The sequence below is a fragment of the Elephas maximus genome, chromosome 3 (assembly GCF_024166365.1).
Source record: "Elephas maximus indicus isolate mEleMax1 chromosome 3, mEleMax1 primary haplotype, whole genome shotgun sequence".
In the NCBI taxonomy this organism is placed as follows: domain Eukaryota; kingdom Metazoa; phylum Chordata; class Mammalia; order Proboscidea; family Elephantidae; genus Elephas; species Elephas maximus.
In genome coordinates this window covers 116,266,108-116,293,959 of record NC_064821.1, presented here as the reverse complement: position 1 = coordinate 116,293,959, position 27,852 = coordinate 116,266,108, and the positions used below count along the sequence as shown (strand labels likewise).

The window sequence follows — 27,852 nt, the reverse complement described above, 5'->3', positions numbered from 1 at the left end:
AAGATGTCACCTTGAAGACTAAGATGTGCCTGACTCAAGCCATGATGTTTTCAATTGCCTCATATGCATGAGAAAGCTGGACAAGGAATAAGGAAGACCGAAGAAGAATTGACGCCTTTGGTGTTGACGAAGAATACTGAAGATACCATGGACTGTCAAAAAAACAAATCTATCTTGAAAGAAGTACTGCCAGAATGCTCCTTAGAAGCAAGGATGGTAAGACTTCATCTCACATACTTTAGGACTTAGTACAGTGGCTGCAACAATGGGCTCAAGCATAACAACGGTTGTGAGAATGGCACAGGACCAGGCAGTGTTTCATTCTGTAGTATGTACGGTAGCTATGAGTTGGAACCAACTCCATGGCATCTAACAACAATAACAACTAGCACCAGACTAATCACACTCCCTCAGGGACAACTTAGAGGTCTGAGTGTCAGCTTCAAATTTTAATAACTCCTTGCACTGCCCTCTTCCCTTTGATCCTCATCCTAGGGGTTTTAACTGTTTCCTGGAGATACCACCTCTTTGACACTTCAGTGTTCTCTTTTTGTGCTTTGAGTTCTTTAATGCATGATTAACCATTCTTTATATTAATGTCTTTGTTAAATAATTGGTATAGTACTATCTCCTGATTGAACCCTGACTGAACCAAAAATTAACGTGCCATCAATAACTTTAAAAATAAGTTTCATTTCTCAAGTTCCTCATGATAAATTAATGATTTCTGGCAATGCAGTGATATATATATAGTCTATAACCTAGGTAGTTTTACAAATGCAGGAAAATGGAGCAGTTAATAATTAGAATGTCCCAAATATTTTCTCTAAAAATGAAGGGGCCAGTTATATGATGGCAAATTGAATTTTATTATTTTGATCTCCTTTAGAAGCTTTATTTGAAGAATAATTGACAAAATTGGATTAGCAGGTGTGGCAAGCCAATGTTGTAATTATTTATAAAGAAAAAAATTACTGGATAAGTAAGTGTAGTGCTTGCCTTGGTAATTAAAAATGAGCACACCTTGGGCCAGCTAGGGAGGTCACACTACTGACTGCCATGCTTTTATGCAGAATGAGTTTAATTTAATTCTAATAATTTTAATTACAATTTAAAACATTAGCATAAGTACTCAACTGTATCAAAGTTTTATGAAAACACATTCATATTATTTATATAGCCTAAACAGACATTCAGTACATCATTTGGCTTTTTTTTTTTTTTTCAGTTATATCTGAGAAATATAACTAAAAAAAAAAAAGCTAAATGATGTATTCTCAGGGTATCTTCCATTCCAAGATTTTCTATTTATCTATTTGAAATTTTAGTTTGATTCTATGTAGTAAGCGGAAAGAAGCCAACGGAAACAAATTTAGTTTGACCACTGAACTAAAAAATTCTTGCTTATTGTGATCTTTAGCCTTAGTAAGCATTTAAAATGGTGATTTGTTGAGTGCAGAGTATTTTTAACAGAGAAAATTTATAGAATATAAGTTCTCTGATATACTCCATTGATGGCTGAATTTATGAAATACATTTATAAAGAATTCCTGACCTACTGCCTCAAATATTAGAGTTCAAAATGATACTATTCATTTCTGATGATGTCTCTGGCCTTTTAAAGTCAACCTATCTTTAAATTGTGTTTAGAAAATATTAATTTTTTTAGCCACACAGAATAATTTTTCTTTTTCTTTAAATATTTTTGTTGCTGTCATTTAGGTGTCTTGATTCTAAAATCTGTGTTTTGTTGTTTAATTAAAAAGTTAAGTAGTATATAATTTAGAAATATCTGTGTTAGTGTCACATAGTTCAAAAAAAGTTGAAAATCATCTTAAGGTGATATGTCTCTTACCTAAAATTCTGGAAAATAAATACTGGATAAATTAGTTTTAGGTAAGGAGGCAAATAAACTCTAAGGATACAAAATAAATATTTTAAAATTATCCACTATATGATTATTTTCAGAAAAAAATTACAGAACAATTAACAAAAATAGCTAACATTTCTTAAGTACTGGTGATACCACACTCATATTTATATTTAGTCCAAATTCCAGCAAGAAAGACAGAATAGATAAAAGGCAACATCTGAGGAAATAAGGACTGAAAACTGCCCAAAACTGGTGAGCAATATGAGCCCACAGGTAGAGAAGGTGCACGGGAATAATGTATACAAATCTCACTTATAAGCACAGGTTTTTTTTTTTTTTTTTTAAATTGTGCTTTAAGTGAAAGATTACAAATCAAGTCAGTCTGTCATACAAAAACTTATACACACCTTGCTATGTAACCCTAGCTGTGCTCCCCCAATGTGGCAGCACACTCCTCCTCTCCACCCTATATCCCGTGTCCACTCAACCAGCTGCCGTCCCCCTCTCCCTTCTCATCTCACCTCCAGACAGACGCTGCCCACATAGTCTCATGTGTTTACTTGAGCCAAGAAGCTCACTCCTCATCAATATCATTCTCTGTCTCATAGTTCAGTCCAATCTTTGTTTAAACAGTTGGCTTTGGGAACGGTTCCAGTCTTGGGCTAATGGAGGGTCTAGGGGCCATGGCCTCTGCGGTCTTTTCAGTCTCAGTCAGACCATTAAATCTAGTCCTTTTATAAGAATTTGAGGTCTGCATCCCACTGTTCTCCGGCTCCATCAATGATTCTCTGTTGTGTTCCCTGTCAGGGAAGTCATCGGTGGTAGCTGGGCACTATCTAGTTCTTCTGGTCTCAGGCTGATGGGGTTTCTGGGTTATATAGCCCTTTCTGTCTATGAGCACAGATTTTAAAAACCCCAAACAAAATAGGATTGAACTGGATATACCTGTGTAAAAGGTTATGATCATGATCAAGTTGAATTTACTTCAGAGTTGTGGAGGTGGTTTTACATTAGAAACTCTATAAATATAATGCACAGTATTAAACAAATTAAAGGAGAAAAAAATGTGATCATCTCAATAGATGCATGCATTGAGTTTAGCATCTCTTCCTGATAAATGCTCTCAATAATCTATAAAGAGTAAGAAATCTTTTGAACCTGATAAAGAGTATCCATCTAAAAGTATAGTAAAGAACATTCTTAAAGGACAGAACATTAAACACATTCCCATCAAAATCAGGAATTAGACAATGACACTTGCTTAACACCACTTTTATTCAACATGGTAGTGTAAGTCAAGAAAAGGAAATAGTTTAAAAACTGGGGAACAAAAAAGCAAAGTGTGATTATTTACAAACTGTATAATTAGATATCCTTGGGGCTGCCACGAGTCAGAATCAACTCAGTGGCAATGAGCTTGTTTTTTTTTTTTTTTGTGATGTCATAAGTAAAGTTAACCCTGGAGGAGAGTGGGTCCTAACCCCTTCTGAGTGGTGTCTTATAAAAGGGGAGAAGGAACAGAGTCACACAAAGGGAGAAGGTGCCATGTGAAGATACATCTAGAAGCAGCAAAGGAATGCCAAAGATTGCCTGCAACAACTAGAAGCTAGGAGAGTGGCATGGAAGAGTTCCTCTCTCAGAATCTTCACAAGGAATCAACACGGCCAATACCCTCATTTGGACTTCTAGCTTGCAGAATCATGAGACAATACATTTCTGTTCTTTAAAGCTGCCTCCTTTGTGGTATTTTGTTATTGCAGCCCTAGGAAGCTAAGACAACATAAACAATTTACACGTTTGATTATATTATATTTATATTATACTCTGTTCATCCAAAGACTCAATGAAAGACTAAAATAATGCTGCAGAGACTGGCAGAAGATACATGTATTACTTATAATTGACAAAGGATTAGTATCTAGAATATATAAAAGATTCCTGTAAATCAACAAGAAAAAGACAGCCAATAGAAAAATGGGTAAAAATGCATAGACAGGCATTTCACAGAAAAGGAAACAAATCAACACAAATATATGGAAAAATCATGAGTCTCATTAAAAATTAAGGATATGCAAATTAAGATCATAATTAGGTGCCATTTTATTGCCATTATATTGGCAAAGGAGCCCTGGTGGTGCAGTGGTTAAGAACTCAGCTCCTAATCGCAAGGTCAGCAGTTCAAATATACCAGCTTCTCCTTGAAAACCCTATGGGGCACTTCTATTCTGTCCTATAAGATTGTTATGAGTCAGAATTGACTCAATGGCAACAGATTTTTTCTGATATTGACAAAAAAAAAAAAAAAGAAGGCTGATAATACCAACTGTTGGTGAGGATGTGAAACATGGAATTCTCATGCATTGCTGGTAAATGGGTACAACTATTTTGGAAAAAAAGTCATATTTTTAGAATTGAACATGTATAACTTATGATCAGGGAATCCTAATGCTAAATATATGCCCTACAGAAACTCTTGCACATGCACACTTTTAAGAATATTCATAACAACTATGTTTGTAATACTAAAACACTGGACAAAAAAAAGGTCCACAAGGAGAAAAATGTGATGTAGTCACATTTTTAGAACACTCAAGAACAAGAAAAGTGAAAAACATAATGTTTAGGTGCCATTGAGTCGGTTACGACTCATAGAGACCCTATAACAAAAGAACGAAACACTGCCTGATCCCGTGCCATCCTCACAGTAGCTGTTACGCTTAAGCCCAGTTGCAGCCACTGTGTTAATTCATCTTGTTGAGGGCCTTCCTCTTCTTTGCAGACCCTCTACTTTACCAAGCAGGGACTGATCCCTCCTGATATTATGTCCAAAGTAGGTGAGACTCTGTCTGGCCATTCCTGCTTCTAAGGAGCATTCTGGTAGTACTTCTTCCAAGATACTCAAAAGAGTCACTCATGAGAAGCAAAATGAACTTCTCTGCAAGCCAGAAAGAGAGAAGACCAAGCCCAGAGGAGGCTAACAGTAGACTGGACAATGGTCTGTGGGTGATTGACAGTTGAGGAATTCAGAGGAGGAAGGCAGCAGCCTGGGCAGCAACCCAGTGACAATGGTGATAGGAGAGGAAGACAGGGATTATAATGGTCATTGGAGTAGCATCTCTGGTTATGTGGGAGGTTCCCCTAGGCCCCACCTCCCACAAAGGGACTCCTTTAAGGAATAACTGAGGGGGGTATCCCAGGAAAGACCCAATATCCTGATCTCCTGCTATTCAAGCTGGAGGAAGGTCAGAGATACATACAAATGTGGTAAAACTATCATGAAAACATGGGAGTGTTAAACACCAAATTCAAGTTTGTGCTACCTTGGAGGATGAGGCATACAAGTAGCTGCGGTATGGCTGTCAACATTCTAGTTCATAAGACCATGGTGATGGAGTCACAGGACACATTTTATTATGCTTCTCAACTTATATATATTCTTTTATATGTATCACATTTGACATAATGAGATGCTAAGCCTCTAAGATTTTATTTTTTTCTCTTAAATTTGAGTTTTAATTCACTATTTGGTTGCTTTTATTAGACAGTCTTCCTAATTCAGCTGCAAAGAAAGCTTATAATTTATAAAGCCTGTAAGGAATCTCATTATTTTAATTTGATGACCATGCATCAATACAAAATAGAACTCACTATAATTCCGATTTGGCAAATAGAAATATCTATATATAGATATATCTAACCAGTATATATTATGTCATATTTACATTAAAATTTCAAATCTCATTTCTCTGACCTTCCTCCAGCTTGAATAGCAGGAAATCAGGAAATTGGGTCTTTTCTGGGACTCCCTCCACCCAATTATTCCTTTAAGGAGTCCCTTTGTGCGGGGTGGAGGGGAGGCTAGGGGAACCTCAGACATAACCAGAATTGTGATTCCAATGATAATAATCTCTGTCTTTCCCTTCCATCACCATTGCCACTGTGTTGCTGTCCAAGCTGCTGCCCTCTTCCTCTGAATTCATGAACTGTCAATCATCCACAGACCATTGACCAGTCTGCTGTTAGCCTCCTCTGGGCTTGGTCTTCTCTCTTTCTGGCTTGTAGAAAAGTTCATTTTGCTTTTCTAGTGAGTGACACTTTAGATGGAGTTTCCCATAGCAGAGTTGTTAGGGCTCAAAGTGACTCCTTATACCACAGTCCTTGAGAGATACAGTGAGGGAGGCTGGGAGTTGAGAGCTGAGGTTGGATTCGGAATGATCCGTAATGGCTTCACACTGTTTTTGGATACACCAATCCCACCATCTTCCAGGCTCTGATATTCAACCTCATCCATTTTGGATTTGTGAGTCTTCTCACTCATGGTGACTTGCTTTTGAGGACTCTATTATTTCCTCCACTAGTTCAGGCCCTTCAGAGACACTTAGTTTATTGAATAAATCTATATATACTTTAAACATATACTACCATAGGGTTTCTGGGCTTATTAACAATTAAAGAATCTGTTCTGTTTCAGTGTCCCTGGCAGTTCTACCACAGTTGGGAAGTTGCTGATTGTTCTCTAACAGTTAAAAGGCTGCGCTGCCCAGAGTACACAGAGGGCTTTAGGGGTTGATGTGATCCAACACCGCCCATCAACCTAATAGTGTCCTGGCTCTGACTCAACCCCGGGAAATTCTCATTTACCTTCATAAAAAAAAAAATGAGAAAAATGGATATACCACAAAATATTAATAATGGTAATATAAGGGGGGAAACCCTCGTGGTGTAGTGGTTAAGTGCTAAGGCTGCTAACCAAAGGTTGGCAGTTCGAATCTGCCAGGTGCTCTTTGGAAACTCTATGGGGCAGTTCCACTCTGTCCTACAGGGTTGCTATGAATCAGAATTGACAGCATTGAGTTTTTTTTTTTTTAATATAAGGGGTAAGATTTCAGGGTTTCTTTTTTTTACACATCTTTTAACTTTCTAAATTCGCTTACCTGAACATTTGCTAATTTTATATTCAACAAGATAAGCCATGAAAGAAACAGAATTAAAACAAACTAAAATCTTTTAAGAATTTATTGGATTCCTAGAACTTTGAACACAATATCTTTGGTTCGTTGTTGGTATTACAGCCATGAGGTAATTACTTTTATTTAGAATTTTCCATTATTACAAAGGCATCCCTAAGTGCATCTTTCTATTTCATACCTTATTTGGGATATTTACATTGTTTCTCAAGCAAGTAAACTTCTGTTCTCATTGGATTTTCATATCTAAGTTTTGTTTACTTATAGTAATCTACTCTTCACATGGAGACTCTGTTGGTGTAGTGGTTAAGAGCTACGGCTGCTAACAAAAAGGTGGTCAGTAGTTTAAATCCAACAGGTGCTCCTTGGAAACTCTACGGGGCAGTTCTACTCTGTCCTTTAGGGTCGCTACGAGTCGGAACCGACTCGATGGCAATGGGTTTGGTTTGGTTTGACTCTTCACATTTGTCTCTTTACCATGTCACACAAAATGAATCATCTAATGATAACCCCCAAAGTATCAAAATCTAGCTACGGAATGGAATTTGAGCCCCTCCCCCTACATGGCATTGTTTCTAGAGGCCTCTTATCAGAGAAAATCATTTTACTGTCTCATTAAAAGTTGTCACTGCCAGAGAAATGACAGCTAATTCCACACATATGAGTAATAACAGCCAGACATTTGATTAAAAATGAAAAACATTAGAAATGCGAAGTTTTATAATTGTACCCTCCAAATAATTGAGCATTATCAAATAAAGCCTCCCAGAAAAATCGCAAAAATATGGGAAAAGAGACTTACTTTATGACTAGCATGGAATATTAGGAGTTCAAGTAAATAAACATGGTTTCTGTTCAGATGATGACATCTTAGACACCATTTTTTTTTAAAGTACACATTAAAATTAAAATGGTGTAAACGGTTAAGGACTTGACTACTAGCTGAAAGGCTGACTGTTCGAACCCACCCAGAGGTGCCTTGGGAGTCCCTATGGACCAGTTCTACTCTGCACACACTGGGTCACCATGAGTCAGAATCGACTAGACAGCAATGAGTTTACCCCATTGTTATTAGTGAATTAAAAAATTGTCCATTTCTCTGTGGCTCGATATACTGTCAAACAATCCCATTAACTCCAGACTTTATGGTATTTTTTATATTTGGCAAACCCAAATGGGGTTACAAACACAGAACAAAAGAGATAATCTCCTGTGGTGTATTTATCAAGTTTAGAAAATTTATTTGCTTACCAGCTCACTGAATTCATTATTGCCTAGGTCAAGTCTTTCCAACTGGGCCAGTTTGTGCATTGACCTATAAGAGATGGAGAAAAATACTACTGTGAGGCAGTCCATGACACATTGGTTCGTAAAACATTCTACACATCCTCTGTCAGATTTACCTGATTGTATAGTGTTTTTTATAGTGAACAGAAATAGGGGTATTCTTCAGCAACAAGTAAATTGCATATACACAGAATTGTGTGCAAACTGCCACCGGAAAACCTTTAGTAGCTTACCATGATTTACAGCATTGATTCTTAAATGCCAGTCTATGGTTGGACTAAAGGGCTGGCTGTTAAACAAAAAACCTGGGGAGTTTGTTAATACCTTTATACCAGTAAGAGGTATAGGGTGAGTCCCCATGATCTATATTTTTAGTAACCTCTATAAGTTTGGCAACCAATGGATGCACCCAATTCTAGAAAAGCATTCTAAAATCCCAGGATAAGGCCACAATTTCATCTTCAGTCTTACCTTTCATCACTCCTCTAAATAAACTTTCATTATAGACAAACTCTTGCACTTAATTGTCTCCAAAACACATAAGCTTGAATGCTCTTACTGCTCTTAATAATTGTAAACCTTAGGCAAGAGTTGATGACACAGGCGAAGCGTGCCCTAGCACACCAGAGATACAATCAACATTCCTCAAGCCACTCTCAAGAAGACACAACATAAGAAAAGATTATATTTTTCTGAGTTTTAAGTACTTTTATCTCCCCATTAAGCAAAAGGCTGTCCTTAAGTCCTGCCTATACAGAAATTCTGGAGATATACTGACTCAAACCTTATAAATTATAGCTTCTTTTTTAGATCTAAAATTGTTACAGTAATTACCTTACAAGGCTTTTATGAGCATTACATGAGGTGGTACTGTAATCCAGACAGGGTCGGATACCCAGAAATGTTAACTTGTGTGTGCTGTTTCTTCACTCAGTAAAAGTTGCAGAGAGATTATGTGTGACAGGCAATCTTCTGGGGCCTGGGTACAGCAGTGAACAAAACAGGGAAAAGATCTTGCCTAGAAGAACTTTAAACTTCAGTGTGGAGGGGAGGTGGGGAATGGGGAGGGATGGAAGGGGAAAGAGACCCAGGAAAGACGCATAACTCGAATGTAGCCATCATCCAGATGACATACGATGGAGTCTTGAGAGTATGAGATGACCAAGGGAGTGAGTGTAGATGGAAAAGAGAATAGGTCTAAGGGAGATAAGAATGAGCTGACAGAGAAAACTGAGGAGTGCTCAGGGACACAGGAAAACAAAAGAAAACAGAAGAATGGTTTTGTCCTGAAAGCCAGGGAAAGAAGCTATTTCAAGGTAGAGGAAGGACAAATTGTGACAAAAGCTGCTGATAGATCTGAGAATTTACCACTGGGTTTTAACAATATGGAAATTAGTGGCAAATTTGAGAAGGGTAGTTTTCTATATGTGGGAGGAAGGAATTAAAGATGATTTCTATATTGGGTAGCACTGTGGGAATACAGGAAGAGAATATAAATAAGTTGAGATATAAAGAATTCTATTTTAAATACTATTATTGGCTTTGAGGTGAATGTGAGGCACCCATACTGGGGAAAATGTGAGTGTGTGTGTGTGTTTGTGTGTGTTTGTGTGTGTACGTGTTACCAGAGCTCAGGTAAAACATCTTGGCTGGAAACAAATATTTGAGAAATAAAGAAGTGACACTTCTTATATATTCTACTTGAAGATGATTTCTCTTTTTAACTCGTGTGCCATTGGCTTTTGTTTCCACATTTACCTGGCATTTAACACTTACTTCCTTGAATTGTTTCTTTTTTCACATGTACATGTCCCCTTTCCCCACCCAGATCTTAAAATATGCTTCAAGATGCCCAGAAAGGCCTGTGTGGAACCACCAGGATTTCAAATACCATCGTGAAACCTCTGCCAGTATTGTAAGGAGAACAGTTGCCTCATTTCTTAGCAAATCTATGACATAGTTTCCTACCACTTCTTGCAATACTCTTCCTTTTACTTGCTCTGAAGGAAAAAAAAAAAAAAGATTTCCAATTGGGTTTTCTGAACTATTTCTTTAGAAGCAAAGATGGTGAGACTCTGTCTTGTTTACTTTGGACATGCCATTGGGAAGCCCCAATCACTGGAAAAAGACATCATGCTTGGTAAAGTAGATGGTCAGGAAAAAAGGAGACCCTCAACGAGATGGACTGACACAGTGGCTGCAACAATGGACTCAAATATAGTAATAATCGTGGAGTTGGTACCAGATTAGGCAATGTTTCCTTTTGTTATGTGAGGTTGCTATGAGTAGGAGCCAACTCGACGGTCTCTAACAACAACAGCAACAACAGAAATTCTGCTTCTTAAAATCCCTTTTCTTCTACTTTAGTTTTATTTCATTTTATTTTTATGAAGCTAGTTTTCATCAATTTTTAATTACTGTCACCATAGTTTCCTTCCATCATTACATTCTGACTTCTGTTTTTGAAGTTGTTTTTCCAATATGCTGTTTTATATTTTATACCTTTAAAATTATTGCATTTTTTATTTCTGCTTTTGAAGATTTCATTCCAGTATGATTCCTTACATTTTACACCTTTAAAATAGACTGCTTTCACTAATGCACCAAGCTTTAGATCATCTGCAACACAGCCTATTGCTTTTCTCGTTTATGTGCTAGCTGCTAAACTATATTCTGTCAAATTTTCCAAAAAAATGTTTCTTTTCGGTGAACATATGTAATAGGATTTTAACTCGATCAGGATACAAACAAATAAGAATCTGTCAAAAAAATAAAATAAAACTCATGGTATTTTTGTCTGCAATGTTCTTTGCGAGCATTCATTCACATAGTTTGTGCTTCTTTACGACAGGCACTGGATTTATAAAGATTTCTGGGATGCAATCAATTCCTCAGTGTAGGGGGCTATCTATCACACGCATTGCAGGGTGTTTAGCACATCATACATAGTCTTTACTCTGAATGACCCATATCCTAAGTGGGAGTGACCTTTAAATGAATAATAATTTCACAGGATAATAAATACCATAATATAAGTATGTACAGATTACCATAAGAAGCCCTGGAGGTGCAATGGTTAAGAGGTCAGCTGCTAACCAAAACGTAGGTGGTTTGAAGCCACCAGCAGCTGCGCGAGGGAAAAGAGCCAGTGATCTGCTCCAGTAAAGGTTTCAGCAAAGGAAACCCTGTGGGGCGGTTGTACTCTGTCCTATAGTGTCTCTATGAGTCAAAATTGACTCGAGGGCACACAACAGCATCATAAATTACCGTAGGAGCTCAGAAGAAAGAACAACTAGCAGTTCAGTATTACAGAAAGCTTCAATACATTTCAGCTTAGTCTTGGAGAATCTCGTCATGTGGCTCACATATATTTGCACATGTAAAAAGGAACAATGAAAATACTGAAAGAGTATTTATGAAGTTGAGGTTTTTCTGAGATTATAGATTAAGTTCAGAATATTAAGATGTATCCGGAAAGGCTGTAAAAGATTTTTATCTAACGTAAAGAAACTCTAAAGTTTCCCATTAGAGTTTGTTGCAGGAAACCCTATTGCTCTTACCCTTATGATTCGGTAAAGTGACTTCTGGAACGCAGCATTTCTCATCCTCCATATTATTGATATTTAGGGCTTGAGCTAGAATCAACTTGACGGCAGTGGGTTTGGTTCTGGTAATTCTCACTGTTGGGGCTAACTTGTGCATCGTAGGATATTTAGCACCCTGGTTTCTACCTACTAGATTCCAGTAGCAGACCTCCAGTTGTCACACTCAAAATGTCTCCAAACCAAACCAAACCAAACCCATTGTTGTTGAGTGGATTCCGATGCACACTGAACCTGTTGGACAGAATAGAACTGCCCCATAAGGTTTCCAAGGAGTGGTTGGTGGATTCGAACTGCCATCCATTCAGTTAGCAGCTAAACTGTTAACCACTGCTTTGTTAAATGTCCCCTAGGGGCAAAATTGCTCCAGTTGAGAACCACTGCACTAGAGTAATACCTCCAGCCTTTCTCTCCTCCCCTTATTGATTAGTAGGGGGGCGGGGTGGGAATCTTAGCACCACTTGCCTACAACCTTATTCTACTATTTAGGTTTCCAGGTGGTCTGCCTGTACGCTACTCAAGCTAACTCATTTGAGAGATGCATTCATTTGGCTCTGCTCACTCTTCTTTTAAGTAAGCATATGTAGGTCTAGGGTTTATCTCTCTGTGGCTTATACAGGAGTTCAACTAATGTGATTCCCCTTGCAACTGGTGGGCTCTGAAAATATGATTAACACCACAGGTCAAGGAGCATACATTAGCCCTTGGTCACAGGTTTGGGCCATGTTCTCTGTCAGTAATACTGGCAATTTGATCTCCATCTGTCTGAATCAAATGTCCTATACATTGTTTGGATTCATTTGTCCACTTAGTTACCTGAAGAAGTGAGTTCTAGTGAAATCAGTACCAACCTATCGTCATATCATATTTATAAATATTGTGTAAATGTGTAAAATTTCTGATTGTCACTTTTATTGTTGCTGTTTCTCTTGCCTAGGATGTTTTGCATGTAAATCTTCTCATAGCTGGCTCCTTTTCTTCATCTCAGCTCTAATGTCTCCTTCTCAGATAGTCCATCCTCCATTATAATCCTAGTTTTCATCAATTTTTAATTACTAACACCAAAGGTTCCTTCTATCATTATATTCTTACTTCCATTTTTGAAGTTGTCCTTCCAGTATGATTTCTTACATTTTCCCTCCTTCACATTGGGTCACTATGAGTCTTAATTGACCCAACAGCAGCTAACAACAACATATTATATATACTACCCTGTTTTATTTTCTTCTTAACACTTACCACTAAAATCATCTTGTTTTTTATTTGTTTGCTTGCTAATTCTTTGTCTCCCACCACTAGATTTAAGTTCCATGAGAGCAAAAGATTTGCTTGGCAACCTATTCACAGAGTAAATAGCTTCTCAACCAATGTTTGTTAAATGAAGACATTCATACATGCATAAATGAATGATTCTTCCCTACTAAGAAATTTGAATATTTAAAACTACAAACTGCTCTATTTCTATCAGGTATCTACAATTAGTTACAGTTGTCAAGCAGACAGCAACAATTAATTAACTGTTGTCAATGAGATATTCTGATAGGCCTGTTTTAATGAGTACTGTAATGAACATATATTGACTCACTTATTGTAGAATATGCATGCTAGATGAAGGAAGACATGACTGAGGTTTGACAGCCCTGGATATCTACAACTTGTATTAAGCTAACTTTCTGACATTTCAAATGATCCTTTTTTAATTAAAACAATAAAAGAAATGCTAGGTGAAGAGTTTAGGTAAGTTTTTTTTTTTTTTACTTCCCTAATACCTTTTTTTTCATACCTTATTTATCCACTGCATATGAGTTGGAGTCGACTCGACGGTACTGTGTTGTTGCTGTGTTGTTGTTGCTATAATAGAAATACCACAAATGGATGGCTTTAACAAAGAAAAATTTATTTCCACACAGTAAAGTAGGCTGAAAGTCCAAATTCAAGGTGTCAGCTCCAGGGGAAGGCTTTCTCTCTCTGTCGGCTCTGGAGGAAGGTCTTTGTCCTCAATCTTCCCATGGCCGAGGAGCTTCTCAGGTGTGGGGAACCCAGGTCCAAAGGACACGCTCTGCTCCTGGTGCTACTTTCTTGGTGGTATGAGGTTCCCTGCTTTCTGCTTGCTTCCCTTTCCTTTTATCTCTTGAGAGGTAAAAGGTGGTGCAGGCCATACCCCAGAGAAACCCCTTTACCTTGGATCAGGGAGGTGACCTGAGTAAGGGTGGTGCTACAAGCCCACCCTAATCTTCTTAAAATAAAATTAAAATCACAAAATGGACAAGCACACATGGCCTAATCAAGTTGATGCACACATTTGTTGGGGGGGGGGGAGCGTAATTTAATTAACGACACCTGGTTATCTAAAATATAGAAACAAAACTTTCTGTTGGACAGTAGGTACAGGGGTTAAGAGCATAGACTCTGGATTGAGACTACCTGGGTCCGAATCTTGATTCTACCACTCACTACCCGGTTAACCATGAACAAACTAAATCATATCTTTGCACTTTTCTCCTATGTAATACGAGGATGATATTAAGAATTTCTACATCATAGGGTTATTCTGATGATTAAAACAGTTAATACAAGCAAAGTACATAAATGGTGCCTGACAAGTGGTAAGTGCTTTATAAGGTTTAGCTATTAAAATATTTAGGAAAAACTTTCCTAGTTGGTTATAATATAAGAGGTTGTCTAACTCAGTATTTCCTAAAGTTTTCCTAAGGACTTATATATATTTTATGATTTTAAACAATTTTCAGATGGCCAGTGTAATTGGCAAGGTTTGTTGAAATCTTAAATAGATTTCTTATTGGCAAGACTTCTTAGATAAAATATAAAAATATTCATTGCGATTCCCTAACAGGTGGAAATAGTGTAGATTATTTCCTGTTTATGTGACAAAGAAATAACTTCTTTTTCTTACCTGCAGGTTATTTCTTAGAGTAGGAGAACACTTTGAGAAACTTCTATTTTTACAGATGAAGAAACTGAGTTTTTGTCCATCTCAGTCCATGAAAATACAAATTTAATCCATGAAAACACAGGCATAGGTGTGTTTAAGTTTCTTATTATGGGTATTTAAGTTTGATCAGATCACCTTCATTTGTCTGCTTGAAATTTTGACCTGTTAAGTTCTGCACCTCAGCAACCAGTACTCACTTCAGGTTCTCCTTGCTTTTATGACTGTTTTGGAAGTGACATTTCCCTTAAAAAACACGTTGGTTTTGCCATTTGGCCTTGTGCACTATAAGTTCAGTAAAGGGGAACTCTTTCTTCCTACAAAGGGAGGGTTGGTGACTTGCTCAAGGTCACCCAGAAAGTCAGTGACAGAGCTGAGATAGGATCTTCATCTCCTTTCCCAGCACTGGCTAGCCATCTGAATCTGGCTTATTTTGTTTAGTTTAACCATTGTTTGAATGTGAATGTTTTAATGAAAACCATATGCTCTGTAGCTCACTATAGGTTTTACCAGAGGTTGGCAATTATTTTTTTCTGTAGAAGGCCAGATAAATATTCTAGGTTCTGTGGTTCATATGGAAACCCTGGTGGCGTAGTCGTTAAGTGCTAGGGCTGTTAACCAAAGGGTTGGCAGTTTGAATCCAGCCAGGTGCTCCTTGGAAACTCTATGGGGCAGTTCTGCTCTGTCCTATAGGGTTGCTCTGAGTCGGAATTGACTCCACAGCACTGGGTTTGGGTTTGGCTTTAGGGGTTCATATACCTGTTGCCGTGGAGTTGATTCTGAATCATAGCGGCCCCACACTATAGGACAGAGTAGAACTGCCCCACAGAGTTTCCCAGGAACACCTAGTGGATTTGAACTGCTGCCTTTTGGTTAGCAGCCGTTGCTCTTAACCACTAAGCCACCAGGGTTTCCGCGCTTCATATACCAAAAAAATGAAAATCAAACCCCTGCGGTCGAGTCGATTCCGACTCATAGCGACCCTACAGGGCAGGGTAGAACTGCCTCATAGACTTTCCAAGGAGTGCCTGGGGGATTCAAACTGCTAGCCATTTAGGTTAGCAGCTGTAGCACTTAACCACTACGCCACCACGGTTTGGTACTTTGTGTAGCTTGTCTCAACTACTCAACTCTACCATTACAACACAAAAGCAGCCATAGCTGATACGCTAGCTCGTGGGCATTGCTGTGTTCCGGCAGAGTTTTCTTTACAGACATAGAATCAGATTTGGACTGCAGGCTATAGTTTGTTGACTTCCGTCTTTACCAATTTTCAAAGTTTTAAATCTACATGGCTGTATGGGTTTATAATACCTGCCTGACTCCTAAAAATATTTAAATTTTCAACTCCTTGAATACAGATATGACCAATAAATTAAGGACTGAGAATCTTTATTGTTAGAGAATGGCCACTAGATAACGATTTATATTTATGTACCATTCGATAACCTCATTTCTTGGGATACACGTTACATGTTACTGGAATCTAGAGACATTTGCTTTAAATACTGTCATTTTGGTTGCATTTATAAAAATTAAGTCCTTACTACCAAGCAACGACTTCATAACATTTATCCAATTCAAAAAAACAAAACCAAACCCAGTGCTGTGGAGTCGATTCCGACTCATAGCAACCCTATAGGACAGAGTAGAACCGCCCCATAGAGTTTCCAACGAGCGCCTGGCGGATTCGAACTGCCGACCCTTTGGTTAGCAGCTGTAGCACTTAACCACTACGCCACCAGGGTTTCCATTTATCCAATTACAGACCTGGAAAATGTTCCAGTTGGAGCAGTGATGGAAAATAATGTAATGGCTTGATGCATCTGTCACTCAGATAAAATTGTACAATTTACGATTTTCTTTTTATCAGATTCAGGGGTTTTATCTATTTAAATGTGCAATTATCTCAGAAGCCACATAAAGTTGGCGGGATTGTTGTCTCCCCATAAATTCCCAGTGCAGTAATTGGGGTGTTTGCTGACTGTCGCAGGATTCTGCAAATTTTTGGCATGAGCTTATGCATTCCGGCTTTTAACTTTTTTTTTTTTTTTTTGAAGTGTGCTCAAATACTCTTTCTAATTAGTGGCTATTCGTGGCACAAGAACTGGAAAATTCTTAGTAGTTACTGGTGATATTTCTCTTTTTGATACTTAGAGAATACAGTGTATTCACTCTACTTGTGTCTTATGTTTTAACGGACATTTGCATTTTTCAATTTATACCTGTCAATTTTACCACATTATCACTTCCTTGTTAATAATCTGTCTATTAAAATAAATCTCATATCATAAATTTTTTGAAAGAAATAGCTTTTCTTTACAGCACAGGTATAAAGACTAGATGATCCAGAAATTGACATACTTTAAAAACTCAACCACTGGAACACCTCATTATGAAGAAATATAAACTTATATTTTTACACACCAGGAAACATGTTAAAAATCTAGTGCCTGATGGCCAATAAAACATAATTTCTATGATCAAATATTATATATAAAAACCCTTTCTTATTTATTACTATATCTTAAACCAATATCCCAGCTATGATTTTTATTTATACTCCATCAATTAAACTAAATTCCCCCTTACAAACAACAACGACAAAGCCAGACTGGTTGTCTGGCTTCTTCCATGGAGTTTCGTAGGCTGATTTCCGTTAGCAGCTGAGCACGTAGCAAAGATATGCAGCCAAACAAAGCACCTATTATTATCACATCGAATGATTTTATGAAGCATTAATTTTTCAGACCAAGTTGTTAATGCTTATTAATTAAGATGCTTTTCTTTGCAAGATTTAAATTATTAGAATAAACATTTAAAATACATAATTTGTATATACTGTCACATATTTTGATTACTTCCTTAGGATTATTTTTTCTTTTAAATATGTAACATTTAAGATTTTAGGTTTATTTTGTGATATCTTATTGGAATTTTTTTCTCATCTATAATTACTTAGCTCTAATTTAACGCAAAGGACTCCTGGTGATACAATGGCTAAGCGCTCAGCTGCTAACCGAATCTGGCAGTTCGAACCCACCAGCGGCTCTGTGGGAAAAAAAGACCTGGCGATCTGCTTCCGTGAAGATTACAGCCTAGGAAATCCTATAGGGTGGTTCTACTTTGTCAAATAGGGTGGCAATAAGCATTAATCAACTCAAAAGCACACAGCAACAATCTAAGGCAGGACTGTGAAAAAAGATACTGTGTGAAGAAATAAACACTGACAACCTCTGAAGAATTGCTGTTATCGTTAATACCACACGCAAGTGAAATTTTGCTGAAGATCATTCAAAAGTGCCTGCAGCAGTATATTGACAGGGAACTGCCAGTAATTCAAGCCAGACTCAGAAGAGCATGTGGAACCAGGAATATCATTGCTGATGTCAGATTAATTCTGGCTGAAAGCAGAGAATGCCAGAAAGATGTTTACTTCTGTTTTATTAACTATTCAATAGCATTCGACTGTGTGGATCATAACAAATTATGAATAACATTTCAAAGAATGGAAATTCCAGAACATTTAACTGTGCTCCTGAGGAACCTGTACACAGATCAAGTGGCAGTCGTTTGAATAGAACAAGGGGATCTTGCGTGGTTTAAAGTCAGGAAGAGTCTGCATCAGGGTTGTATTCTTTCACCATACCTATTCAATCTGGATGCTGAGCAAATAATCCGAGAAACTGGACTTCGTGAAGAAGGGGGCATCAAGATTGGAGGAAGATGCATTAAAAAACTGTGTTACGCAGATGACACAACCCTGCTTGCTGAGAGTGAAAAGGACTTTATGCACTTACTGATAAAGATCAAAGACTACAGCCTTCAGTATGGATTACACCTCAACATAAAGAAAATGAAAATCCTCACAACTGGACCAATAAGCAACATCATGATAAACAGAGAAAAGGTTTAGGTTGTCAAGTATTTCATTTTACTTGGATCCACAATCAACACCCATGGAAGCAGCAGTCAAGAAATCAAGGGATGCATTGCACTGGGCAAATCTGCTGCAAAAGACCTCTTTAAAGTGTTGAAAAGCAAAGATGTCACCTTAAAGACTAAGGGGCGCATGACAAAAGCCATGGTATTTTCAGTCACCTCATATGCATGGGAAAGTTAGACAATAAATGAATAAGGAAGACTGAAGAAGAATGGATGGCTTTGAATTGCGGTATCGGCAAAGAATATTGACTATGCCACAGACTGCCAAAAGAATGAACAAATCTGTTTTAGAAGAAGTAGAACCAGAATGCTCCTTAGAAGCAAGGGTGGAGAGACTACATCTCACATACTTTGGACATGTTATCAGGAGGGATCAGTCCCTAGAGAAGGACATCATGCTTGGTAAAGTAGAGGGTCAGGGAAGAAGAGGAAGACCCACAACGAGATGGATTGACGCAGTGGCTTCAAGAATGGGCTCAAGCATAGCAATGACTGTAAGAATGGCGCAAGATGGGGCAGCATTTTGTTCTGTTGTACATAAGGTCACTATGAATTGGAACCGACTTGATAGCACCTAACAAGAACGACACTTGTTTTAAGTGTAAAATTCTACCTTAAAGACAAAAAAAAAAAAAAACCCAAACCCTTAGCTGTTGAGTCGATTTCGACTCATAGTGACCCTATAAGGACAGAGTAGAACTCCCCCGTAGGGTTTCCAAGGAGTGACCGGTAGATTCAAACTATTGATCTTTTGGTTAGCAGCCAAACTTTTAACTACTACCCCACCAGGGCTCCACCTTAAGGACGGCAGCCAGCTATAGAACAAATTCTGCAGCACTTTTAAGGAAAGGTCTAATTAGATTGAGGGGAAGGCTGCATTTATTATTAGTCTCTCTATAGGTTTCTTGCATTTAAAACCATAAGCAATCATTCATTCACCCTGTCTATCATTTTCTCACCAGCCAAAAATTATTGTGCATTCCTAACTCATGGCAACTCTGCTAAGATGTAATTGCGCTTGCAAGGTCTTTTGAGCTCTTCGTGGGGTAAAAAAGGTGCCATAGATCAGGAACTATGACGATTATCTGTGTGGATGACTGCATTGCAGGAACTGAAGCTCGTAGCTTAAAGTGCATCATTCTAACCAAAAGATTATGAGAAACATAATCAGCTATGAAGGTTTTCACTAGAACATATTGCAACCTATACTATATGCTCATGAAGAAATTTTTAATGCTACCGAAAAAATACCTAAGCAGAGTTAAGCTGTTTTAAAACTCCTATAGATCACTGGGCAGGGAAAAGGAACACAAAAAGGAGTTCTTTTAATGTGTGTGTGTGTGTGTGTGTGTGCCTGTGCATGCATGCCCGCACACACACACACACACATACAGATATCTGTTTCCTGGATTCACTTCATAGAAAAAACTTAGTACTTCTTATATTGGGTTTTCTGCTATTAATTCATGCACATGTACATAGATTTGGCCTTAGATTGTGGATACCCTAACTGATGTATAATATTGATGCAACCCGATTACTAACAAGAATGTGAACTTTAGAAGATAAGGGCCTTTGAAGATAACCTTCCAAGTTCGCATGACTGTTTTCCTGTGCAAGAGTTATTTCCCTCCCCTTTCTTCCTTGCCAGCAGAATATTCCCTGTGTCGGAGACTGGAGATGCCAGATAGTCACTGTTTCAGTTATCTAGTGCTGCTATTACAGAAATAACCACAAATGAGTGGCTTTAAAAAACAGAAATTTATTTTCTCACAGTTTAGGAGACTAGGCATTCGAATTTAGGGTGCCAGCTTTAGGGGAAGACTTTCTCTCTCTGTCAGCTCTGCAGGAAGGTCCTTCTCTCTGTTAGCATCTGCTCTTGGGTGATCTTCATGTGGCTTGGCATCTCTCTTCCCCCATCTCTGTTTACCTAGTCTCCTCCTTCTATCTCTTAGGAGACTGACTCAAGACACACCCTACACCAATCCTGCCTCATTAACATAACGGAAAACTCATTCCCAAATGGAATTATAACCATAGGAATAGAGGTTAGGATTTACAATACATATTTTGGGGGGACACAATTCAATCCATAACAGCCACCCTCTAAACCTTCCTGGCATCTAGTACATGGGCATATGACCCAGTTCTGGTCACTAGAATAGGAAGGGGAATCTTTTGGGGAAATTCTGAGAAATATTTTCCTCATTTAAAAAAGAGTAGAGGGTAAAGCATGAGACCCTATTTTCCTGTTATCATTTCTTTCTGTCTTTGCCATGGTTGGGTAAGAACATGATGTCCAGAGTTGCAGCAGGCCTTATGAAACCATGGACATAAGCCAAAAGAATGAAAAGTCCAACAATGAAAGCCAGCGTATTGGGGATAGTGGTATACCAAACCAAACCAAACCCAGTGCCGTCAAGTCAATTCCGACTCATAGCAGCCCTACAGGACAGAATAGAACTGCCCCATAGAGTTTCCAAGGAGCACCTGGCAGATTTAAACTGCCGACCTCTGGGTTAGTAGCTGTAGCACTTAACCACTATGCCACCAGGGTTTCCATAGTGGTATAGAAAGATGGAAAAACTCTAAGTCTTTGATAAAATCAGTTAAGCTGCTGGAACTGTTTACATTAATACTTCATTACAAGCAACAATATAAATACTGTTTTAAAAAGTCCCTTTTACTCAGAAGCCTGTTCCTTAAATCCCAAAACATACTTACTAATATATCCTTTCTTGAGTTCTAAGAGTGTCACATTGTTGGTGGCAGAAGTAAAGCAAAAATAAAGGTCTTTTAAGTCCCGGAAGACACTGACACATCACACTTTTTTTTTCTCAATCCTGACTTAGTTTTTAAGGTTTAGTCGATTTTAGGCACAAATAATAATAAAAAAAATTATATAATTTAACACTTTTGTTCTTAATTAGAAAAATTACTTTGATAAAGCCAAATTATTTGGTCTGTTAAAACCAGAGCAAATAGACAAGAAATAAAAGGCATCCAAATTGGAAAGGAAGAATGAAAACTATCTGTATTAACAGGTGACATGATCCTATATTTCGGAAATCCAAAGAATCCACAAGACAGTTACTGGAACTAATAAACAAATTCAGCAAACTTGTAGGGTACAAGATCAATACGTAAAAATCAGTTATATTTGTATACACCAGCAATGAGCAAGCTGAAAAGGAAGCTAAGTAAACAATTCAATTTACAATAGCATCTAAAAAAAACAAAAACTAGGAATAAATTTAACCAATGTGAAGTCTTGTACACTGAAAACTACAAAACATTTCTGAAAGAAGCTAAAGAAGATTTAAATGTATGGAAAGACATTCCATGTTCATGGGTTGGAAGGTTTAATATTGTTAAGGCTTCAATACTACTCAAAGTGATCTGTAGATTCAGTGCAATCCCTATCAAAATTCCAACAGCCTTTTTTGTATAAATAGAAAAGCCAATCTTCAAATACATATGTAATTGCAAAGGACACTGAATAGCCAAAACAATCTTGAAAAAGAAGAGCAAAGTTGCAGGACTTACACTTCCTGATTTCAAAACTTATTACAAAGCTACAGTAATCAAAACAGCATGGTACTGGCATAAGGATACACAACCAGACCAGTGCAACAGAATTGAGAATCCAGAAATGAACACGTACATTTACGGTCAAATTGATTTTTGACAAGGGTGCCAACTCCCATCAATGGGCAAAAGAATAGCCTCTTCAACAAATGGTGCTGAGACAAATGGATTTCCACACACAAAAGAATAAACTTAGAATCCTAACTCACACCTCACGTGAAAATTAAGTAAAAGTGAATCAATGACCTAAATATAAGAGCCAAAGCCATAAAATTCGTAGAAGAAAACATATGGATAAATTTGTATGACCCTGCATTTGGTAATAGGTTCTTAGACATGATACAAAATCATGAGCAACAAGAGACACAATAGATAAATTAGACTTCATTAAAATTAAAAACTTTCACAAGAAACTGAAAAGACAATCTACAAAATGTGAGGGGACATTTGGGACCCATATATCTGATAAGGGTTTTTTTTTTTTTTTTATATGTAAAGACCTTCTACAACTGAACCAGGAAAAGATGAACTATCCAATTAAACATGGTCAAAGGACCTAACTAGACATTTCTCCACAGAAGATGTACAAATGGCCAATAAGGACATCAAGAAATTCTCAACTTCATTAGTCATTGGGGAAATGCACGATATCATTTCAAACTCACTAGGATGGCAATTATAAAAAACAAACAAGTAAACAAACAAAAATCAACAACAATAAAGAACCCAGGAAAATACAGTTGGTAAGGATGTGGAAGAAATCAATTTGACCATAAATGCACGTGTTCATTTCTGGAACCCTCATGGATTGCTGATGGGAATGTAAAATGGTGCGGCCACTGTGGAAAATATTTTGGTGGTTCCTCAAAACATTAAAAATAAAACTATCACATGATCCAGCAATTCCACTCATAGGTATACACCTAAAAGAATTGAAAGCAGGGACTCAAACAGGTACTTGTACACCAAGGTTCATGGCAGCATTATTCACAGCGGGCAAAAGATTGAAATGGCCCAAGCATCCATCAACAGATAAGTGGGTAAACAAAATGCGGTATACACATATAACAGGTTTTTCATAGAAGTTGTGATACATGCTACAATATGGATGAACCTTGAAAACCTTGTGCTAAGGGAAACAAACCAGACACAAAAGGACAAATATTGTATGATTCCACTGATATAAAATGTTTAGAATGGGCAAATTCACAGAAACACAAAGTAGGTTAGGGTTACCAGGGGCTGGGGGTCAGAAGGAATAGGGTATTATTGGTTGATGGGTACAGAATATCTGCTTGGTGTAATGAAAATATTTTAGACATGGATAGTGGTGAGGATTGCACAACATTGTGAATATAATTAATGCTACTGAATTGTACACTTAAAAATGGTTACTATGGTAAATTTCTTGTTATACATATCATACCACAATGAAATAAATTTTTTTAAAAATCATAGTGAAAGCTAAACTGTGATAAGAAAGAAATGAATAACTTACTGCTTAATCAAATTAGTATGAGGATATTTTTGGAATCATGAGAAATAACACAAAGCACGTTTTAAATAAATTAAAAATAGATAACACATGACAAATTTATTTGCTTTGTCGCTGTTAGGTGCTGTCAAGTCAGTTCTGACTCACAGCAACCAGAATGAAACACTGCCAGGTCCTGTACCATCTTCACAATTGTTGTTACACTTGAGTTCATTGTTGCAGCCACCGTGTCAATCCATCTTGTTGAGGGTCTTCCTCTTTTTTACTGACTTTCTGTTTTACCAAGCATGATGTCCTTCTCCAGGGGCTGGTCCTTTCTGATAACATGTCTAACATATGTGAGATGAAGTCTTGCTGTCCTTGTTTCTAACGAGCATTCTATGTATACTTCTTCCAAGACAGATTTGTTTGTTCTTTTGGCAGTCCATGGTATAGTCAATGCGCTTCTGCACTGCTCTAACACCATAATTCAAAAGCATCAGTTCTTTGGTCTTGCTTATTCATTGTCTAGCTTTCCCATGCATATAAGGTGATTGAAAACACCATGGCTTGGGTCAGGGGCACTTTAGTCCTTAAAGAGATGTCTTTGCTTTTTAACACTTTAAAGAGGTTTTTTTTTTTTTGCAGCAGGTTTGCCCAACGCAATGTGTCATTTGATTTTTAACTGCTGCTTCCATGGGTGTTGATTGTGAATCCCAGTAAAATGAAATCCTTGACAACTTCAATATTTTCTCTGTTACCATGTTGCTTATTGGTGCAGTTGTGAGGATTTTTGTTTTCTTTATGTTGAGGTGTAATCCATACTGAAGGCTGTGGTCTTTGATCTTCATCAGTAAGTGCTTCCAGTCCTCTTCACTTTCTGCAAGCAAAGTTGTGTCACCTGCTTATCGCAGGTTGTTAATGAGTCTTCCTCCAATCCTGATGTCATGTTATTTTTCACATAGTCCAGTTTCTCAGATTATCTGCTCAGCATACAGATTGAATAAGTATGGTGAAATGATACGACTCTAACACACACCTTTCTTGATTTTAAATCATGCAGTGTCCCCTTGTTCTGTTCCAATGACTGCCTCTTGGTCTAAGTATAGGTTCCTCATGAGCACAATTAAGTGTTCTGGAATTCCCATTCTTCTCAATGTTATCTGTAATTTGTTGTGATTCACACAGTCAAATGCCTTTGCATAGTCAATAAAACACAGGTAAACATCTTTCTAGAATTCTCTGCTTTCAGTCAGGATCCATCTGACATCAGCAATGATATCCCTTGTTCCACACCCTCTTCTGAATCTAGCTTGAATTTCTAGCAGTTCCCTGTCGATGTACTGCTGCAACCACTTTTGATTGATCTTCAGCAAAATTTTACTTGTGTGTGATATTAAGGACATTGTTTGATAATTTCTGAATACTGTTGGATAATCTTTCTTTGGAATGGGTACAAATATGGTTCTCTTCCTATTGGTTGGCCAGGTATCTCTCTTTCAAATTTCTTGGCAGAGACAAGTGAGTGCTGCATCCGTTTGTTGAAGCATCTCAGTTGGTATTCTGTCAAATCCTGGAGCCTTGTTTTTTGCCAGTGCCTTCAGTGCAGCTTGGACCTCTTCCTCCAGTACCATTGGTTCTTGATCATATGCTACCTCCTGAAATGGTTGAACATTGACCAATTCTTTTTGGTTGAGTGATTCTGTGCATTCTTTCCATCTTCTTTTCAGGCTCTCTGCATCATTTAATATTTTCCCCGTAGAATCCTTCAATGTTGCAACTCAAGCCTTGAATTTTTTCTTCAGTTCTTTCAGCTTGAGAAATGCTGAGCACATTCTTCGTGTTTGGTTTTCTATACATTTTATTATAATACTTTACTCTGTCTTCTTGAGCTACCCTTTGAAATCTTCTGTTCAACTCTTTTACTTCATCATTTCTTTCTTTTGCTTTAGGTATTCTATGCTCAAGAGCAACTTTTAGAGTCTCTTCTGACATTCATTTTGGTGTTTTCTTTCTTTCATGTCTTTTTAATGACCTCTTGCTTTCTTCATGTATGATGTCCTTGATGTCATTCCACAACTTGTCTGGTCTTCGATCATTAGTGTTCAATGTATCAAATCTATCCTTGAGATGGTCTCTAAATTCAGGTGGGATATACTCAAGATTGTACTTTGGCTCTCGTGGACTTGTTCTAATTTTCTTCAACTTCAACTTGTATATAAGCAATCGATGGTCTATTCCACAGTCAGCCTCTGGTCTTGTTTTCACTGATGATATTGAGCTTTTTCATCATCTCTTTTCACAGATGCAGTCGACTTGTTGATATGACTGTTATTCAAATTTACAGAACTCTGGCAGCACAGTGGAAACCCTGGTGGCCTAGTGGTTAAATGCTACAGCTGCTAACCAAAAGGCTGGCAGTTCAAATCCACCAGGCGCTCCTTGGAAACTCTATGGGGCTGTTCTACTCTGTCCTTTAAGGTCACAGTGACTCAGAATCGACTCAATGGCTACTATGAGTTGGAATCAACTCGACAGCAATGGGTTTTTGGTTCAGGCGGCACAGTGGTTAAAAGCTTGGCTACTAACCAAAAGGTCAGCACTTCAGATCTACCAGTTGCTCCTTGGAAACCCTGAGGCAGTTCAACTCTGCCCTTTAGGGCCACTGTAAGTCAGAATTGACTTGATGGCAATGGGTTTTTTAATTCAAAATTACTCACAAACCACTAAGGCTGAAGATGAAGAAATTGAAGATTTTTATGAACTTCTGCAGTGTGAAATTGATCAAATATGCAATCAAGATGAATTGATAATTACTGGTCATTGGAATGTGAAAGTTGGAAACAAAGAAGAAGGATTGGTAGTTGGAAAATATGGCCTTGGTGATAGAAACGATGCCAGAGATCATATGATAGAATTCTGCAAGACCAGTGACTTCTTCATTGCAAATTCATAATATTTGCATAATGTTATATAGTAATTATAAGATTAAAAAAGCATTTCCACTAATCATTTAAAGTTTAGAGTACTATTTATGCTTTTTCCTTCTCACATTTGGGTAGAAAGTCATTTTGACTTTTCAATAGTCTAGTTTTCTACTTCATTTTCTTTTCATAAACTGTTCTATGGAATCAGTGTGATTTCTAGCATTATTTGTAATTTCAGATTTTCAAAAAGGATGATACTATATATTATGTTCCTTTTACATTTATTACTTTATGATTTTATAAATCAAGTTAAAAGTGCTAAAATTTTTCAAGTATATATTCCTCTTGTATTTGATACTTATTATATCTCCAAAGAAAATTGACATATCTTTTTCTCTAAATTTGGTTTCTGCTTAAAATAATATTTATTTGCATTAGACTCACCAGATACTTTTCTTTCTATGTAAAAGTATTATTAGAAATTCTTCCCCACTATCTGAATGCTGAAACCTTTATTAGCAGTATATCTGTTAGTAGTATCTGTCAACTTATCAATAGGATCTAGTGACAATATCAATAAAAAAAATAGTATCTATTTATCTAGCAATATATAATAAGAGTTAGATTTTATTTAATAATTGAAATTATGTGTTCTTTAAGCTGTATATGTTAATTTTAAATAGCAAATTAAGAACATTCTGCTTAGGATAACTTTCAGATTGACCTTATTCATGACTAAACTTTCCACCAGGGATATAATTTAGCATAAAGATTATCATGCTAAAATATGATTGAAATAATCAGGACTTAGAAGTCGTGAAATAAAATATAATCAGATAGCTATCAGAAATAGTAGACTGTACAATAAAGATAACAATGGGTAAGAAATATACTCTAAATGAGACCATCGTGAAATGCGCCTTGTAATGAATTCAATTCAATCAAAGAATTGCAAAAGACACTGAAATCTAATTGCATTATTTTTTATGGATAATTGTATTAATATAAAGTAAGTCATTTTAAGATAGTAATTACATTAAACTTTGCTTCTCAATCTACTCTTAACAAAAACTATATTTCTGAACCTAAACTGTATTGAGTAAGGATTAATTTGTGTCAATCTGATGAAACACTTGGCTAATTGTCCAAAGGAGAAAAGGTGCAGTTCCTCAAATTGTCATCATCTTGGAGAAAACAGCAAGTTGATTACCTAAAATATTTACTTTTATACTACATCGA

At 37.2% G+C, this 27,852-nt stretch overlaps 1 protein-coding gene across 1 annotated transcript in view; it reads right to left on the bottom strand.

Moving 5' to 3' along the window:
- LRRC7 (leucine rich repeat containing 7) overlaps positions 1-27,852 on the bottom strand; it is a 617,060-nt gene that overhangs the window by 177,555 nt on the left and 411,653 nt on the right. The window contains exon 8 of the mRNA XM_049879569.1: positions 8,092-8,155. Coding sequence (XP_049735526.1) covers positions 8,092-8,155 — 64 coding nt within the window. The remainder of the gene's footprint in view (positions 1-8,091; positions 8,156-27,852) is intronic.